This window comes from Lampetra planeri, chromosome 75 (genome assembly GCF_965212315.1).
Source record: "Lampetra planeri chromosome 75, kcLamPlan1.2.h2, whole genome shotgun sequence".
Lineage (NCBI taxonomy): Eukaryota > Metazoa > Chordata > Hyperoartia > Petromyzontiformes > Petromyzontidae > Lampetra > Lampetra planeri.
The window spans coordinates 2724208-2744326 of record NC_136180.1 but is presented as its reverse complement, the minus strand read 5'-3'; the positions used below and the strand labels follow the sequence as shown (position 1 = coordinate 2744326).

The 20119-nt window shown below is 51.6% G+C and overlaps 1 protein-coding gene across 1 annotated transcript; it reads right to left on the bottom strand.

Annotated features, from left to right (window-relative positions):
• Window positions 1–9604: 9604 nt before the first annotated feature.
• LOC144737908 (uncharacterized) lies at window positions 9605–20115 on the bottom strand. Its single transcript, XM_078620792.1, has 4 exons — window positions 20096–20115; window positions 12611–12729; window positions 12048–12218; window positions 9605–11330 (listed from the first exon to the last, which is right to left on the bottom strand). The coding sequence occupies exons 2-4, from the start codon at window positions 12618–12620 to the stop codon at window positions 10297–10299; spliced, it is 1215 nt and encodes a 404-aa protein (XP_078476918.1). The 5' UTR covers window positions 12621–12729; window positions 20096–20115; the 3' UTR covers window positions 9605–10296.
• Window positions 20116–20119: the final 4 nt, after the last annotated feature.

Here is a 20119-nt window from a genome sequence, read left to right as displayed (position 1 = left end):
GAACAACTGCTGGCATTGGCTCAGGACCTGGGGGTCCCTATCAACATGGCGGACCAGGTAGACATTTGTTCCTTGCGGGTTGCTACGAGTATCCATGCACACGAGGTCCTGAAACGGAAGTGGACGGTCGTCTGTGCATCAGCCGCGGTTTCAACACCTACCTCGGCGGACGGCGACCCCCAAGTCGTTCTACCTCGGGAAGAGGCCTTCGCCATGGTGAGACTGGGGGACTGGAGGTCTGGAGGTCGTTCGCCCCTGCGATCGGCCCGCAAGCGTGAGCAACCGAAACCTGCGATGTCTCTCATCATGTGTTACAACTGCGGCCTTCGCGGCCACGTTGCGTCCGGGTGCCGGGCTCCGCGTCAGCGCACCACGGGACCTCGTCTCGACGACGACCAAGGCCCAAAGTCATCCCAGCTACCCCCGGCAAGTCGCGGCACTACACATGCTCGGTCCACATACACGTCGCACGCGGGTCGCCGCTTCGCGGCGGAGGGAACACGCATGGGGGCCGGGGATTCAGTTCGGCGAGGGGGGTTTGTACAGGGGCTGGGAGCGGTCCAATGGTCTGAGTTGGCCCACAGGATAGTGGCTGCGTCGGCCGGGTCGTCCGTAGTTACGGGGTTTATAGACGGAGTTGAGGTCCGGGTGCTGGTTGACACGGGCGCGTCGGCAACTATCATTTCAGACCTTATTTATAACATTCTCCCCGTCCAATGTTGACCCCTGCTCCCGGTAGACGTGCCATGTTATGCGGCGAACGGGGGCTCCTTGGGTATTGTCGGGCAGATTCGGGCGACCATTTGCATCGGGTATATTAAATTGGCGGGACCTGTTTTGGTCTCTTCTTCTCTGGCGGTTCCATGTTTATTGGGCACAGACTTTTTGGCTAAAATGCCGAGTAAAATTCTCGTCGATCAGGGTTGTATCGAGCTCCCATCGTGTCGCCGTATAACATTTTTATCGAGCCCTATGAAACTGCGCATGGTTTGTGCGACGGTCCAAGCGCTGGCAACCCAGACAGTGCACGTACCCCCGGGATCGCAGATGCTGGTACCCCTTCGGTTACGGAAACCCTTGGGGGTGGATACGGCGGGGCAGGGCGTGCTGTTGGGTCCGTCGAACAAAGCTGTTGGGGGTCTGGACTTGGCGGTGGCTCAGACGATGGTACGGGCGGACAGGGATCCATTCGTCATGGTTTTGAATGCGGGGTCGCGGCCAGCCGTCATTCCACAGGGCACCGTGCTTGCTCACGCGGCGCCGGTGCCCGTGGATGAGCAGCTCATTGCGCATGTTGATTCCACTCCGGGTCCGCATCTTCAATCGGGGGAAGATCAACAGTGGTTGGACTCATTGTGTGCGGGCTCCAGTAACCTGTCCAGTGTGCAATTGGGGGCGCTGCGCGCCCTGCTACTCGAATTTTCTGACGTGTTCAGCAAACATAAATATGATATTGGGTGCACTGACCTGTTACGCCACCACATTGAGACGGGTGATGCGGCCCCAATTCGGCAAAATCCTTTCCGGTTAAGCCCAGCCGAGAAGGAACATGTGCAATCGGCTGTTAATGACATGCTGACCGCCGACATCATTTCGCCCTCATCCAGTCCATGGGGAGCTCCCATCGTGCTTGTTAAAAAGCAGGACGGATCCTTGTGGTTTTGTGTTGATTTCCGCCGCCTTAATAAGATCTCGGTGGCTGACGCGTATCCGCTCCCCAGAATGGATGAATCTCTAGATGCCTTAGCGGGGGCACGTTTTTTTTCAACGCTAGACCTGCTATCGGGATTCTGGCAATTGCCCCTCGATGAGGAGTCCAAACCAAAGACCGCCTTCCGCACACCGGTAGGCCTATTTCAGTTTAATCGGTTGCCCATGGGACTTCATTCTGCTCCCGCGACGTTCCAGAGGCTAATGGAATTGGTTTTGTCGGGCCTCCAATGGGATACCTGCTTGATTTACCTTGATGACGTCATCGTTTTCAGTCGAACTGTTGAGGGGGGTGTTCCTCAGAATGTGATCTGCTAAATTAAAGTTTAAACCGGGAAAATGCCACCTACTTCGGGAATCGGTACGGTACTTGGGAATCATTGTGGGCCGTTCGGGGATCTCCACCGATCCCGCTAAGACACACTGTGTCAGTTCATGGCCGACGCCCACTTCAGTTACTGAGGTCCGCAGTTTCATTGGATTTGCCTCCTACTACCGCTGCTTCGTTGAGCACTTTGCCACCATAGCCAAACCCCTGCATGCTTTGACAGCGAAAGGGGTGAGGTTTCGCTGGGGGCCGGAGGAGGAGGCCGCGTTTTGTTCCCTTCGGAATGCCTTGGTGAGTGCTCCACCCTTGTGTTACCCTGATTTCGCCAAACCATTCCTGCTTGACACGGATGCCAGTAACACGGGTATTGGGGGGGTGCTCTCACAGGTGATTGGGGGAGTCGAACGGGTGGTCGCCTACGGTAGCAGGGTTTTGTCGCCAGCGGAACAGCGCTACTGTGTGACCCGTCGCGAGTTGCTAGCTATCGGTTTTTTTATCCAGCAAGTCAGACCGTATCTCTATGGCCGTCATTTTACTGTCCGTACGGACCACGCGGCGCTGCAATACGCGTTGCGTGTTGCCCAACCCTCGGGTCAATTATCACGATGGTTGGAGGTCCTCCAGGACTACCAATTCACGACCACTTACCGTAAGGGATTGCGCCACACCAACGCGGATGCCCTGTCGCGGTTGTCGCCTCGCTCGGAATGTGCATGTCTTCTGGGATCGGCGCGTTGTAAACCCCCTGTCGCCGTCCCCGCGGGAGTTTTGTTCGCCACCGCCGACGCGCCACGGGTCGACGTTTCCGCTGCTCCGACGAGCGGGGACTCGTTACTCGCATTGCCTCTTATTGAGTGGGGCCAACTCCAAATGGCCGACAGCTCCCTTCTCACATTGCGTCGTAAGGCAAAGGGTCCCGAGGGAGGGGAAAAGGAGGCCGGCTCCTGGGTGGTCAAACAGTGCCGTCTGCTATGCGGGGTAGAGTCGTTCTGGCCGCTCACGAACGGCTCTTGCATTTGGGAGTTCATAAAATGCTCGCCCTGCTCCAGCGGGACTACTATTGGCCGGGTATGGGGAGTGATGTGGCGAACATACTCAAGGGGTGTGTGGGGTGCGCTCAACGAAAACCGCCGCCCATTGCGGCTAATCCACCGCTACAGTCTATTCAAGTCTCACGCATGAACGAACTCGTTGCGCTGGATATCTTGGGGCCCTTTCCGGTAACGCCTAGGGGTAACAAGTACCTGCTGGTTGGCGTGGAATACTTCACTCGATGGCCCATGGCGTGGCCGCTCGCCAACCAGTCGGCGGCGGCCGTGGCGGACGCTTTTGTCCAGGGCTATGTCTTGGACAAGGGTGCCCCCGAATGCTTGCTGACCGACCAGGGAAAACATTTTTCGGGCGTTTTGTTACGTGAGGTGTGCGACCTTTGGGGTACAAAAAAAGTGCGTACCTCCCCGTACCACCCACAGACTGATGGGATGGTGGAGCGACTCCACAGAACGATTACTTCCATGTTATGCCAACAGGTGTGCGAGGCTCAGGTTGATTGGGACTTGCAGGTCCCTGGTGTCCTCGCCGTGTACAGGATGGCCCCCCACGCGGCGACAGGGTTTTCCCCATTTTATCTCATGTACGGTCGGGAGGCTGATCCGCCCATGGATGCCCAGCTGGGGATTTCCGAACCCCGTGCTAAATCCAAATTGGCCGACCATATCAAATTTAACATTGCCAAGCTGGCCGAGGCGCGGGAAGCGGCAAGGCTAAATTCGAGGTCCCGCCAGATTGCTAACGAGCGGTTGCGTGCACGGAGGGTGTACATGTACGAATGGAAACCGGGCGATAGGGCCTGGCTGCACTGCCCGCATGCGCCGTTGGCTACATCCCCGAAACTGCTGAGGCCATGGCGGGGACCCGTTGAAGTCGTGCGTGTTGCACGACCCCAGTGCATTCAAATAAAGTGGGGAAAACGCCGTTGGTACGTTCACCCCTCCCGGCTGAAACCTTTCGCGGCGCCACAGGGCCTTCCTTCATGTCGTAATGACTGAGCATGTGATGTGGCCGTCGACTCGGGGAGGGGAATGTCTCCGCCTGATCCTCACATGTCTCCGCCTGATCCGCTCCCAGGTGTCTCGGAACTGACGGCTGCTGACCGTCGGCAACCGGATCCCCGAGGCACGCGCGGATCACAGAAGCCTGCTCCGTGCCTTCCTGGACTGCCGGAGCCGTCTGACGGTCAAACACGTCCTGTGCCGTACGACGGGCCGGCCAGGCGGACCCGTGCTAGGTCGCGCCGCTTTTCCTGACTGGGGGGGGAGGAGGCAGTCCCGCTGGGTCACCTCGTCACAGCGTTCCCCTTCCGTCCGTTCTAATGTTCCGTTCGAGGGGCGAGCAGGGGTCGAGGGGACATCGCGGTCCGCATAGGCCCCGCCCCCTGGCACGGAGGGCTATGTAAGGCGATGCGCAGCAGCGCTCGGGGAGTCGTCAACCAGTGAAGACAGAAGACGGAGCAAGAGATAGGGCCCTGAGACCCCTAGTCCCGCTGCCCTTGTGTGGCTCAGAGGCGAGACCTTGGGATTCACGGCCTGACGTCCTTGTAAGGGCCGGGCTGTGACCCAGAGGTCGAGTACCCTGGCTAGGACGGGTCCGATAGCCTCCCCTAGGAAGCACGTAGCCGAAGGGCCTGGGAACGTAGCCGAGTTAGGCACGCGTAGCGTAGGCTGTATCTCGGCTGTACCTGTTACTGTTGTATTAGTGTTAATAAATAAGTGCTGCCCCATCAACTCGTCTCCCGCCGTAATTGAGATATTACAAATGTACCAATGAAGCAGCATCTTCCAACTTTGCACGAAGCAAAGGCACAAGGCAGGGTTGCACTCTTTAGACCATTGTTTTTTACTTTGGCCATGGAGGCATTTACAGAGAGTGTTAGGATACGTCAGTGGATGCCAGGAGTAGGATATTGCGCAGTAGAAAATAAAATCAACCTCTACACAGACGATGACCTTTTCACGTTTACAAACACGGAAGTCTCAATCCCCGTTCTTTTGGCCCGAGTTAGGGAGTATGGTGGAGCTTCGCGATACAGTACAAATGTGTAGTGACATCGTTGGATGTGACTGTGTGAAGCCAGCCTGGGAAAGGCACAGCGCGCAATGTATTGACATTGCTGACACCACTTGAATGTGGATGCATTGATAGATGGCACCACGCTCTGCGTGCAGTGCCAGCCCCTACGTGATAGAAGGCAAGAGTGCCGGGCACGGAACGGGTTGCAAGGGGCCATGGCACTCTGGTTTACCCCGGAGGACACGTGACCGGAGGTATCTACCCAGGGACCCCCAAAGGGGGGGCTGGGGTGATCACGTGTCCAGGTGGAGATCCTTCTCGAGGTTTGGAGGTGGGCGTGGCTAGGGGCGGAGCGAGCCCCGCCACGGAGCATATAAGCTGGTTCCCCCAGTGAGACCGGCTGCTGTTGTCATCCTGAAGAATCGACGTTCCACGTCCGACGTCCAAGAAGAGTCATCAACACGTGGACCTGGATCCAGGCTGGGTCCCGTCCATTGTCGATACTACGAGTGTAATTAGTGTAGTTAGCCTGGTGGACCACTGCCATAGGTTGTTATCTGGTGAATGGGCAGTTGCCTCTTCGTGATAGTGTGTTAACGTGTTAATGTTAATAAATGTGTTGCCTCCAAGAGTGCGTCTGCGAGTCAGTTTGAACCCAAATGTAACTAAGTCGAAATTAATGCCCCAATCACCGATATCCTCTAAATCTCCAGAGGCCTAGTTGCCCTTCAAGTGGTCTCCATCTCACATCAAATATCTCAGCGTCATGGTCCCTTCCTCACTGGCATTGCTCTTCCAGTAGAATTCCCTACCTCTCCCTGCTCCAGGAGATTGGTGCCTCTTTAGTGGCATGGGCAGATGTCCCACTCTCTCTTCATGGCAGGACACAATATCCTGATTCTCCATAAACTGTTATATCACTTAAGAATGATCGCTTCCCGCATCCTGAGGCCTTTTTCAAAGCACTTTATTCCCAAATTTACTAATTTATCTGGAATTACAAACTGGCACTGATTGGTTAGCCATCTCTTTCACTCCCAGAAAAGGAAGGTGGTTTGGCTCTCCCGAATTTACTGCACTACTATAGAGTGGTAGCCCTTCAGAATATCAAATGCTGGCTGGACCCTACGAAAGTTGTTATCTCCAAACGGTGGGAAGAGGATTCTGTAAGACCCTGGGGGATTAAACCGGTGTTGATGGTCTGTTCAACTATGGGAATTTACCGGGATGGGCGTAACCCCTTCCCCACTCCCTCATCATAGAAGATCACCACTCGCAGAATTTGTTCTCCCCTCGGTTCAGTGATCAGCGCTTTGCATTATGCTTGCGTTGAGTTGTAATAAAAACAATGAAAAGTTATATTTTACATTCAAAATAATTCCCGTTTCATGTCTGGGCTGGTGCAGGGTAATGTAAAACCGAAGGTGGGGGGGGGGGGGGATTGGCGTCATATTACGAGCCGTGAGCCAAACCACAGCTTTCTCCTTTGTGTCTGAATTTTTGGATAACGAATTTGCTGACTCCGCTATGGGCTAAGTTTTGCGGTAGAGCAGTGGTTCTCAGAGCATGGACTGCGATGCTCCTGTGGTGGTCCGCGGGGTTGAAAATGCAAGCTGATCCGGAAATAATGAACATTAATTAGCATCTTACTTATGATATGTAATTTTAAATTTAAGTTGGGTCAACCGCCCTGATTAAACTACGCTAACCCCAAGATCGAAATGCCAGTAATATGAATACCTTTGCATTACAGTATTCCCTTTTTTGATTTGAAACTTTCGTGACTGCAGGAATCCATACTCGTCGGTTCTTTTGGTAAAGTCACGTAGATAGAAAATTATCAATAGATCACGATGTTTTGATCGCAACACAAGCGACCGTCTTCAGGTGAGAGAAAGCTACTGAAACAATGTCTTATATAGTCCTGAGATGGGTGCAGCCTTAGGGTAAGCGATAGTCTGCCAGAGGCTGTGGAAGTGGCTATTGTATTGTGAGCATGGGAAATCTTTTTGGTAATCCCTGCTATGTATGATCTGAAATCGCTTCTATCCTCAAGAACGCTAAGAAACCCGTTAGCAACATTAGCAAGGACGAGCGTTTTGAACTTGCTCTATTGAAAAAGAGAGATGATATTGTCATCATCTCAGCCCATAAAAGCAATGCCACTGTCATCATGGATAAAACCATATACAACAACTAAATTCAGCACCTTCTTATAGATGGTAGCTTTACCAAAATCAATAAAGATCCTACCAACCGCTTGGTTGCAAAAACCAACAATGTCATCACTAACTCGACTTCTCTAATCGAACCAACCAAGCTGCTCTCTCTAAAACCTTCTGCTGATGGACCACCCAGATTTTATGGCCTTCCCAAAATCCACAAAGAAGGTACACTGCTCAGTCATAAGGATGGCAAGTTACCATTCCTGGATCTTTTGATCGAGAAGAGACCTGATGGCTCGTTGGGACATTCTGTCTACAGGAAAGCCACCTAAACGGATGCCTATCTAAAGCCTGACTCCCACCACCATCCAGCCCAGAAGAATTCCCTCACCAAGACACTACAATATAAGGTCCATTGCATCTCCGACCAGCACCACCTAGCCAGTGAGCTAGAGCACGTACACCCAGCCCTCAGGATGAATGGATATTCTGACCGTACAATCCGCAAAGCTGTCTCCCCAGCCATGGGGAGACAACCATTTGAGGACCCAATCAAAACCATCACCTTTCCATACATAGCAGAGGTAACAAAAAATATTTCCAATGCTCACAATACAATAGCCACTTCCACAGCCTCAGCCAGACCATCTCTAGCCCTGCCCTCTTACCCTGAGGCTGCACCCATCTCAGGCCTATATAAGACCTTGTTTCAGTAGCTTTCTCTCTCTCACCTGAAAACGGTCGCTTGTGTTGCGATCGAAACATCGTGATCTATTAATAATTTTATATCTACGTGACTTTACCGAATGAACCAAAGAGTATTCCCTTTTTATTCACAAACTTGCCATCCACGATTTTGATTTTCCACGAAATAGCTTAGTTACGTATTTATTAAAGATAGTTTAATAATTTCATTAATTGGCGAAATTTGATTGGAATTGAGCTTTTCCGGAAGGTATCCCTTGCGAATAATGAGAGAATACTGTACAACAAAAGTCATAAAGGTGTCGTTGTGGGTGCTCTGCGTGACTTTGCTTTCTCAATGGAGAGTCTGCATGTTTCTCTTTGACTCCTTATCGTATGTATGTTGAAATTATATCGCACCATACGTAGCCAGTCATGCTCGAACTTCATGAACGTAATTGAGAAACCACTTCAGCCATGATTTGTTTCGATTACATTCATTATCGTTAATTAAATCAAAAGTGACAATCATTGAAATGCACACTTCGCGGTGCACAGCTTCAAATTCTCACAAGGGGATGTATGTTGTATGGAGTGCGGACGTTGGACCGGTGGTCCATTTGTTAGCGCATTGCACTATGAACCCAGCGAAACAAGATCAATTCCCGACTGTAGCTGAGATCGGCGGTGAGTGATTGTTTTAATCGACCCAGGGCTCTGCGCCTTCCCCTAACAACTGCTGCTATTTACCAATAAATGGTGGTATCGTCACCACGGCACTTGTGCCGGCCTAGGTGCACTACGAGGCAGTCATGTGAAGTGACTGCTGACAGGAGAAGCGATAACAAGGTAATACCCATCGCTTTCACCATTCATTGGCTGCCACATTCTGATGAGCCCCCTCTCCCCCCCCCCCCCAACTTGCTTTTAAGGGATTGCATCTTGAATCATTGCCTCACTTGATGCAGCTAATCTGGCTGTGACGGTCCCACCTGATGACGGAGACTTGTGTTGCCTCCGAAACGTCGTGATTTTTATTTTATTTTACTTTCATTAATTTTAATGTTTTACCTACGTGACTTTACCGAAAAAACCTAAGAATGTGGTGACCATCTTTAAGGTTCAATGTGTAATGCGAGCGTAAGCGAGGTTTCGCCGCTCAGCTCTGGGCCAATCAGACGGCCCGGAGTATTGGGGGCGGGGCTCAGTAATGTGGGGTATATGGGAAGGTCCGCCGCCCACCTCCGGTCCAATCAGATGCCCGGAAGATCAGGGGCGGAGCCTAAGGGCGGAGCCGGGGGGGACGCTAAGTGAAGGGCGTAATCTGGAAGGTTCGGAAAGGGCGTGGTGGAAAGTGGAGACAGGATGACGTGGGGAGGGGAATATAAGGGGGATCCGGAAGAGGCTCGAGGTCAGTTGGCGTAGTCACAGAGTGGGACCACGTTGGGTCGTGGGAGGTCTCCTGCGCCATCAGCCACGTGGCTGGAGACGACTCCAAGCACACCGTCAGCCAACGGTGTGCGGGAGCAGGAAGGAGTGCGACTGACGGGAAGGGCGCGTGGGGCGCAAGAGGAACAGCCGGTCCACTGTCGGGACCAGCGGAGTGTGAGCGGCATAACAAAGAATAAAAGAGAGACGGAGACCAAGCTGTGTGTCGTCAATATCATTTATTACAAATGGAGAGCCAAATCTGCTGCTGCAAGGATGACCGGATATATCATAATAATAATATCCCCAGTTGACCCCAACACTTTTGCTGCCTATGCTGTCACACTGTCTGTACGTACTGTATATAGTGAACTTTTTGGCACCATACGTAGCTGACCGTGCTAATCGGAAGTGCAGAAGGACAAGGCTTTTCTGGAGCCGTGCGTTAAACCTTCAACAATGCGAGTGCAACCTTTCTTCACGAGGAAGCTTTGAGAGCTGAATGGCATTCAAAAGAACTCACAAACAAACAAACACCTCGTGAAAAACCCAACGCCGAAAATCTCCACTGCTACCCACCTGGGCCAAACTGTTTTTGTCTTTTTCCTGAATTTGCCGGTTGCATTACAGACACAGAGAGAGAGACAGAACAAGCTCATTTCTGTAGAACTGCTTTTTGTGTTTAGTTTGTTGTCTTTTCACTGCACCTCCTATTAACACGGTTAGCTACGTATTGTGCCAAAGAAGTTTAACACACCTACATACAGTTATTTTTTATTATGATATAGTTAGAGGCAGAAATAGTTTTCGCCTAACCAATGGACACTTTTCTACTGCTTCTGCTCCCGTAGCACATCAACTGAGGTCTCGCCATACAAGGGACAAGGCCTGAAGCCAAGCATCATGGGAAGTTTAAGCGCAAGGCAGTGGTGCATCAGCTGACACGTGGATCTCAGACACCTGCATGCCCTCGAACATGCCTCCCACTTGGTCGATGTTTGAACTCCCGTCCTCGAACGTCGTCGTCATTTTGGCAATCCAGGGGATGCTTCCGATGTAGCGCCGGCCGGTCACCATGTACGACACTGATTTCCCGGCTTGGACGTCGATTGTTGCCTCCAGCGAATCGGTCACCGACTTGGATTCGGTGATGGTCTTCTCCCATTGCCTCGTCAAGGTTGTGGACACCGTCACCTGGTTCTTAGCGATCAGCGGGATGCCCGCTTCAAAAGTCACCTCCACGCCAACCGCCAGCGATGTTGACACACTCCAAGATGAAGTCATCGTGACCGTCACGTCGATCTTCCGCTTCACGTTAAGCGGAGGACTGCCCGGGGGAGCACGACAATTCTCGGCGATGGTGCGTGTCGTGAGCTCCAGTGGGTCGACATTGCTCACCACCTGCGATGCGAAGTCGTAGATGAAGTTCATGAGCTGTACCTTGGCCACGGGAGCTCCAGTCTGCACCGACACGAACCGCGGGTTGAGGATGAATGACGGTGTGTCCATTGCGCCATGCCGCGTCACGGCCTTGAAGGTGTTGGCCGTCTGACCGCTGCCGACGGCTTTCCATATCGTGACGTCCTGCGCCGATCCCATCTTGGTGTCGTCGTAGACCCACTGCCAGTCACCCCGCACGACGTGTGAGGTGTTCACACAGCGCACCGTTTCCACTGAGGGGACGCGGCCATAGCTCCCTTCGGCGATAAAGCCGAGAGCATGGTACGATGGTGGGCAGATCGGCTTCCAGATGGAGACGTCCCAGTGCGCACCCGAGCCGCGATCAGTCCAGACACGCTCGAAAGACAGCGGATTTCTCAGCGTTCCGGGGATGATCTCTCTCAAGAGGATACCCTTAGGCCGGTTATAGTTGGGCATGGCAATGTCGCCCAGAGAGCAGCAGCCTTGCGCCCTCCAGATTGAAACGTCGTACTTCCCTCCGCTGCCTGCGATGACAGTCATGAACCCGATGAGAATTGTCAGCATTGGAGTTTCTGTGTTGTGAGTCTATGGGTCTATTTGTGTCTATCTGTGTGTCTATTAATTTATCTGTATGTCTAAGGGTATCTGTGTCTTTCTGTGTGTCTATGGGCATTTCTCTGTGTGTCTATGGATCTTTGCATGTCTATCTCTCTGTCTCTCTGTGTGTCTATCTGTCTGTCTATCTCTCTCTGTCTACTTGTGTCTATAGGGAGGCGGGGGGTGTGCCCCTACCATAGCCATATTATTCCAGATCTCCATCATGCCCTCCATGTTGTACAGGATCTCTCCCTGTGTCCATCTCTATGTGTATATCTCTATGTGTCTCTCTGTGTGTGTATATGGGTGTATATCTGCATGTGTCTATCTGTGTGTACACCCCGTACCACTATCGTTCCAGATCTCTGTCACACTGGCAGTATTGTACGGGATCTATCCCTGTGTGTCTATCTCTATGTGGCTATCGCTGTGTGTCTATCCATGCGTGTCTATCCCTGTGTGTCTGTCTGTGTATATAGGTGTTTATCTGTTTGTGTCTATTTTCGTGTGTTTAACTCTGTGTTTCTTTGTGTGTGTCAATGGGTGTCTATCTGCGTGTTTGCCTCTGGGTGTCTATCTGTGCGTGTATCAATGGCTGTCTATCTGTGTGTGTGTGTCTATCTATCTATGTATACACCCCGTACCTCTATCGTTCCACATCTCTGTCACTCTGTCCGTGTTGTACAGGACGAGAGCCACCTCTGACGAGGTCGGCAGGAACGCGGAGAGAATGGCTTTGTTCGCGTCCAGCACGACGGGCACGATGCGCAGGTCGCTGTGGCTCGCGTGAGAGATGAACGTCCCCGCCGTGATGCCTGCCGCCGTGAAGCCAAGCACCGAGGAAACAGGGAGCGGTGGTAGGACGAACAACAAAAAGTTACATTTTTTTTTGACGATTACTAAACGATTAAACTATTTTTATTTTACTAGGTAAGGCCTCTTTACCTGGCCATCGCGAATTATAGCGGATCTGCGAAGTGGCTGATCGCGTGGAATTTACAGAATCAGCCCAACACTCTAAATGCCTGATGTTGATTTTACATGTGCAGGGAGAAAAACCAGAGGAACCATTGAAAAATCCACGCGGACTCCAAATAAGCAACAGGCATCATCAAGGTCGCGGATTGAACCCACGCCCTCCAGCATCCCAGACAGGGCAGTTAACTAACGGGAGGGAGCCAGTGACTCTCTCCGCCCCAGGCCTCACCAGTCAACATCGGATCGTTCTCCACACTCCAGAAGCTGACGTCGTGCTTCGCCCTCGAGCCTCTGTCATTCCACACGAAGCTGAGGCGTCCCTGGGTCACGTGGCTCGAATTGACGCACCTTGGGGAGAGTGGAAGGGGAGGGAATGCCACGGTAGCCAGGTTAAGTTATCTCCCTTTTCTGGTAAGCAAGAGGTTGTGCTTTGATCCGAGCCCCTGCTGATGTATGTATGCACGTGCATTCAACTTCTTTCACACCATACATAGACAACCGTCCTAATCGGAGGTGCTGAAAGGACAACAAACTAAACGTAAAAATCTGTTCTAAAGAAATTAGTTTTCAATTTAGATGTAAAATCATAATAATTCAAATAAAATATTAATTTTACTGGAGTAATATGATCTTTTCATATATAAAAGTCTCCGCGTGCACGCTTGCGAGGGATTTGGCTCTCGAACGGTGGGTTTATGTCGAAAAAAAATTGCCAGCCGGCACGCCCTAAGCCCCGTGGTGGGAATAGGCTATTCCTTTTTCACGTCTGTCACCTCTAAATTAGTTAAATTAACGATTTGGTGGGATTGCGCTTCATTTATTTATTTATTGCGCGACATCAACCGTACCAACTCACGTCAATTGCGTGGGGGGGGGGGCGTACCCTGCCAAGTGATGCGCGTTCGGTCGAGCTCACGGGCGACATTTTCTTTTATGCGTTTAACATGCAATAAATATACACATAACGCTGCGGCTATTTCTTCACAGTGTCATGTCCTCTTCGTCCCCCCCCCCCCAACACGATGCGTGTAGTTACTGCTATAACTTCCGTAGATATTAATATTGTTACAGCGCTTAAATAGCATTATTGTAGTATTGTTGTTTACTATTATTAAACAAATACGTTGGCAGATATTACAATAATAATGTTTGTGTGCACAAAACTAATTTTTCATTATTAGGTTGCTAAATATTTCCTTTTTTAGCTGTGCTTTAATGACGCTGCGACGGTCTACTGCCAGTCTGTGATGTGGCCTGCTGCCTGCTGATTAATTAACGTCAGTGCACTGCCACTCTATTATCTACACTGCTCATTTTCCTTTTTACCATTATGAGTGTATGCCAGTCTATAATCTGTTGCCTGCTTCTTTACCTCACTCAGTGTACTGCCAGCCTTTCATGTCGACTGTATTCTGCTTTTTCAGCTGCTGCCCGTATTGCCAGCTTTTTATGTCGACTGTAGCAATGCTTATGTCATTGAGTCGGCATACTGGCAGTCTATAATCTAGACTGTAGCCTGCTTCTCAACTTACCTGTGCGTACTGCTGCTCTTTCATTTACACTTATTTCTGCCTATTTCTTCAATGCATTTCTATTGTTTCGATTGCTCACGTCACGCTATTTACTGATACGTAGTACTGCCATGCTCATAGCTGTGCCATCATCGGATTTTGCTGTGCACGTCGATGTGTGTGTGTTTGAGTCCATATGTGTGTGCGTGTAGGTCCATGCATGTGTTTAAGTCCATGTGTGTGTCTGTCTTTTTCGAACGGACAACGTCCGATGTGTGTGTGTATGTCGAAGTGTTTGTGTGTGTGTGTCAGTCCATTTGTGTGCGTATCAGTCGCTGTGTGTGTGTTAGTCCATGTGTGTGCATGGCTCCATCTGAGTGTGTAAGTCAATGTGCGTTTGTGTGTATGTGTGTCAGTCCATGTGTGTGTGTGTTAGTCCACATGTGTGTGTAAGTCCATACATGTGTGTGTGTCACTCGATGTGTGTGTGTAAGTCAATGCATGTGTGTGAGTCGATATGTGTGTTGATACATGTGTGTATCTAAAGTAGATGTCTGTGTCTCAAAGTCCATATGTGTATGTGTGTGTAGGGACATGTGTGTGTCAATCTATGTGTAATGTAGTAACTCGGCGGGAGACGACTTCACGGGTAACACACTCTTTATTTTATCAAACTCGTTCACAGGTGACTAACACCTACTTTGTATCTCGGGTGACAAACACCCACTTAGTATCTCGGGTGACAACCACCCACTTAGTATCTCGGGTGACAAACACCCACTTAGCTACTTGGCGACTAACGCCCACTGAGCTACTCGGATGACCAACATCCACTTAGCTACTCGGCGACTAACGCCACTGAGCTACTCGGGACACTCCCTGCCCGGGGTATCCGTCTCGACTGTGGGTCCCCAGCCCGACCCACGGGGGCGTCGGACCCCGGGTCCCACAGCCTCGCCTCCGAGCCACACAGGGCCCCGGTCCCCACAAGGACGGCGGGACTAGGGGTCTCGGGGCACTAGGTCTTCAGCTCCGTCTTCGGGTCTTCAACTGGGTAACTCTCCCCGAGTGCTCTCGCGCGTCCCCCTTTATACCCCACCTGCGGACGTCGCTGCGAGCACCCACTTATTCGACCAATCGCTGGGCGCTGGCTACGATCCTCTTTTCCCACATCTCATCGTGCCTCACCACCCACGCCGCGCCGCCCCGTCATCTGTCACTCCCGGCGCGCGCGTCCACACCACGCCCACAACGCGTGCCCAACCCCGCACCCCGCGCCGCCCCGTGATCCATCACTGTCACAGTCGGCGCACGTCAATACCACCACTACATCACCCCCTACCACATAGCTCGCAGCCGACCCGGCTGCTATAAAAATATACAAACCGCCCTGTGTGCCCCGTAACACAACACAACAACAAGAACAACAACTAACTTAACAACACAACACGACGCGAACACTACCATCCGCAACCCTCAACCAATGCCACCGCGACAATAGAACAATATATACAAACCGGCGAGTGACAATAGCAATGTGTATGCAAAAAGGAAAATAAATGGAAAAATCTTTTTTTTTTCTTTCGACTCGTGCAGTGTCCCATCCTTTCCGAGCGTCCCTACAACGGGACATTACCCCGGCAGAGGGGAACACCGGGCGAGCTCGGTGTTGAGAAAAAAAACGTCTTCATGAAAATTGTTGTGCCCTAGCCCGAGTCCGCCTTGCCGGTCCGTCGTACGGCACCAGACGCGGTTGAACGTCCGGTGGTGCCAGCGGTTCAGAAAGACATCGGCCAGGCATCGAGGACCCGTGCGTGCCCCGGGGTTCAGGCTCTCGACGGTCAGCAGCCGTCAAGCCCGAGGCACCTGGGGGTGGGTCAGGTGGAGACACGTGAGGATCAGCCTGCGACACCTCCCTCCCCGAGTCGACGGTCACATCACACGCCCGGTCGTCACGGCACAGAACGGGGTCACACGGTGCCGCATAGGGCTTCAGTCGGGAGGGGTGCACGTACCAACGGCGTTTCCCCCATTTAATCTGTATACTCTGGGGTCGTGCAACCCGCACAATTTCCACCGGTCCCCTCCAAGGTCTCAACAACTTGGGGGACGTAGCCAACGGTGCATGTGGACAATGCAGCCAGGCCTTATCGCCTGGTTTCCAATCATGCGTATGCACCCTCCGCTCATGCAATTTCTCGTTCGCAATTTGCCGCGACCGCGAATTCAACCTTGCCGCCTCCCGCGCTTCAGTCAATTTGGCGATATTAAATTTGATGTGGTCTGCCAATTTAGATTTTGCACGTGGCTGGGAAATCCCCAGTTGGACGTCCATGGCCGGATCGGCCTCCCGCCCATACATAAGAAAAAATGGGGAAAACCCCGTCGCCGCATGAGGGGCCATTCGATAGGCCGCAAGTACCCCACTTCTGACACCAGTTGTAATGTAGTAACTCGGCGGGAGACGACTTCACGGGTAACACACTCTTTATTTTATCAAACTCGTTCACAGGTGACTAACACCTACTTTGTATCTCGGGTGACAAACACCCACTTAGTATCTCGGGTGACAACCACCCACTTAGTATCTCGGGTGACAAACACCCACTTAGCTACTTGGCGACTAACGCCCACTGAGCTACTCGGATGACCAACATCCACTTAGTATCTCGGGTGACAAACACCCACTTAGCTACTCGGCGACTAACGCCACTGAGCTACTCGGATGACCAACATCCACTTAGCTACTCGGCGACTAACGCCACTGAGCTACTCGGGACACTCCCTGCCCGGGGTATCCGTCTCGACTGTGTGTCCCCAGCCCGACCCACGGGGGCGTCGGACCCCGGGTCCCACAGCCTCGCCTCCGAGCCACACAGGGCCCCGGTCCCCACAAGGACGGCGGGACTAGGGGTCTCGGGGCACTAGGTCTTCAGCTCCGTCTTCGGGTCTTCAACTGGGTAACTCTCCCCGAGTGCTCTCGCGCGTCCCCCTTTATACCCCACCTGCGGACGTCGCTGCGAGCACCCACTTATTCGACCAATCGCTGGGCGCTGGCTACGATCCTCTTTTCCCACATCTCATCGTGCCTCACCACCCACGCCGCGCCGCCCCGTCATCTGTCACTCCCGGCGCGCGCGTCCACACCACGCCCACAACGCGTGCCCAACCCCGCACCCCGCGCCGCCCCGTGATCCATCACTGTCACAGTCGGCGCACGTCAATACCACCACTACATATGTATATATGTGTGTGTAAGTCCATGTGTGTGTGTCTTAGTCGATGTGTGTGTGTAAGTACATATGTGTGTTTACGGGAATGTGTGTGTGAGTCCACATATGTCTGTGCGTGAGTCGATGTGTGTGTGTGAGTCGCTGTATGTGTGTATGTCGATATATGTGTGTGTAACTCCATGTGTGTGTATCTAAAGTGGATGCCTATGCGTTTGTGAGTCCATATGTGTGTGTGTGTAAGTCCATGTGTTTGTGTATGTAAGTCGATATGTCTGTGTGTCAGTCCATGGGCGTGTGTGTTAGTCGCTTTGTGTGCGTGGCTCCATGTGAGTCAGTGTAAGTCCATTTCTTTGCGTGTCTGTAGGTCACAGTGTGCGTGTGAGTGAATGTATGTGCTTTATTGACCTGCTCAAGGCCTATGATACCATCAGTAGGCCTGGCCTCTGGGTTGTTCTTCATGCTTTCGGAGTCCCTCACCCTTTGCTCACGATCCTTAAGGACCTTCATGATGGTGAGCGGCCCCGCGTCAAACTACATGGCCGTCAGTCAGAGCCATTCCCTCTACACCTTGCGGTGTGACAGGGACGTCCTCTGGCTCCCACATTATTTAACATATCTTTTGACCACGTAGTTCCTGAAGCCTTCAATGGCTGTACCGGAGGAATTACCATATGGTACAGATACAATGGGAGGCTGATCAATGTCTGGGTGCGGTCAAGGGATGGCTCCCGATTGCTCAACCATGTTATGTATGCCGATGCTCTGGTGATTGCTGCTCACTCAGAGGAGGAGTTGGAGGCATTGCCTCTGAACCTGGAGCTTGCCACTAAGAGGTGGGGCCTTACCATCAGCCCCACCAAAACTAAGCACCTGCCTGGGTATTTTGTACCATCGGACAATCCACCCCCACAACTCACAATTGGTGATGCGGCAGTTGTGGAAAGATTGGAGAGATTCCCATACCTGGCGAGTGTGCTCATGACCGCTTCGGTTTAACAGCAGAGGTCTCACTCGAAATCAGTCGAGCGCCATTATATTTTCATCGGCTGCGTTACGCTGTGTGGAAGCTACCTGGTCTCTCACTCCGCATGAAGCTCCAGGTCTTCTCGGCCACGGTAATTCCCTCCCTTCTCAACACTTGCGAAATGTGCACCCCCTAATGGAACATCTTCGCCAGTTAGAAACATTTAGGCTGGCCTGCTAACGATCCATCCTGGGTTTAACCATATGTGTTTGTGTGCGTGTAAGTTGATGTGTTTCTATGTGTGTGGGTTGATGTCTGTGTGTAAGTCCATGTGTGTGTCTGCCTTTTTCGCCCGGGCAACGCCGGGTACTTACCGCTAGTGATCTATAAAGTTACTTTTCAAAGATGTCTGATAGTCACAAATGTCCAATAGTCGCAGATGTCCAGTAGTGCATAGGTCAAGTGGCTTCCTAATCGCGGAAGGAAGAGCATTCCAGACGTGCATCTGCAGGTGTGCGATGCATTGACCATCTTTGTTTGATGGCTAGCCATGAGCCTCTGCTGCGAGAATGACTGGATGTATAAAACCCCCAAGTCAACCCCAACACCTTGACTGGCCATGCTGTCACCACATCTCTACTCCACCCATCTTCGACAATGCTGCAACCCTCTGGGAAATCGTGCAAATCGAATAAAACAATAGCCTTTACAATCACCAGAACCTCAATAACTTCCCTCATCATTGCTTGAAGTCACGTAAGCCCCTTTTGGGATCATGCATTAAACCGGAAACAATGCGAGCGAGTTCAAGCCCCAATGAAGCTTGTAGAGCTGAACGAAGTTCAAAGGTACTCGCAAAGAAACACCCTGTGAAAGACCCAACGCATAAATCCCTTGGGTTTGATCTTACACGAAGCTCACGGTCCACCCTAAACTACATCCACTGCACAACAATTGGCAGTAGATGAGGATTCCTGATGCACAAATGGAAAATTAAAAACTCCCTGGTGTATATTAACAGGTTAAATTTCTCACATTAACATAGCCACCTCGCTCACCGAGCTCGAGGTTGCTGCTCTGCGATATCCCAATAACATGCTAATCTCTTACATTAACGTAGCTGGCCGTGGAGGCCGTTCAACGATCTTACATTATTAACATGCTAATTTTTACTTGGCAGCCCTTTGATTGGTGGAAAACCCACGACCGTTGCGGTCACTGCCCACCACTTAAATTAACGTTGGCTGCTGACATTTGGGCTACGCCCATTTCAAACCTTTGTAATAACACGCTGGAGACGGCTTGCGGAATCGGACCTTTTATTTCACTTCTTGCAGTTCACAAACACTCCCCGTTGCTGGCAGGCAACGGGAAGCGGGCAGACAGCCACCAGAGACACACCGCCACGTGGCACCCGGAGCCCCACTCGCGCGTGGCCCCTCTCTCTCTTCTTTCCGTGTCTGACCACGTGTCTCTCCTCTCTCCCCTTATTTAACACCTGGGTCAGGTGGTACACTCCAGCCAATCCTCAATAGCGTGCGCCGAATGTTCCAGATTCCCCATCAACTCCCGGGACCACGCCCCTGACTTGTCTTCCCATTGGCTGAGGCCAAGACCAACGAAACCAATCACCTAGCTGACATCCCGTGATCACGCAAAGCCGATCACCACGTGAATCCGACATAGGCTCTTATTACACCTTTATAAACAGATTGCCTTTAGAAGCTAACCTTCTCTTCCTGATGACGAACGCTTGTGTTGCAATCGAAACGTCGCAGTTTTTTATTATTATTTTCTTTGAATCAATCTGCCTGACTTTACTGAAAGACCCAAAGAATATACATACAACATGCACACACACACAAAACACACAATGCACATAATCTACACACAACACAAGCATAACACACAACATACACTTAGCACGCATACAATGTACACACAACACACACATAATACACACACAACACACACGTATAGATAGATTGACGAGCTGCGCCCCTCACCTGTATACGTTGAGGCTGGGTGTC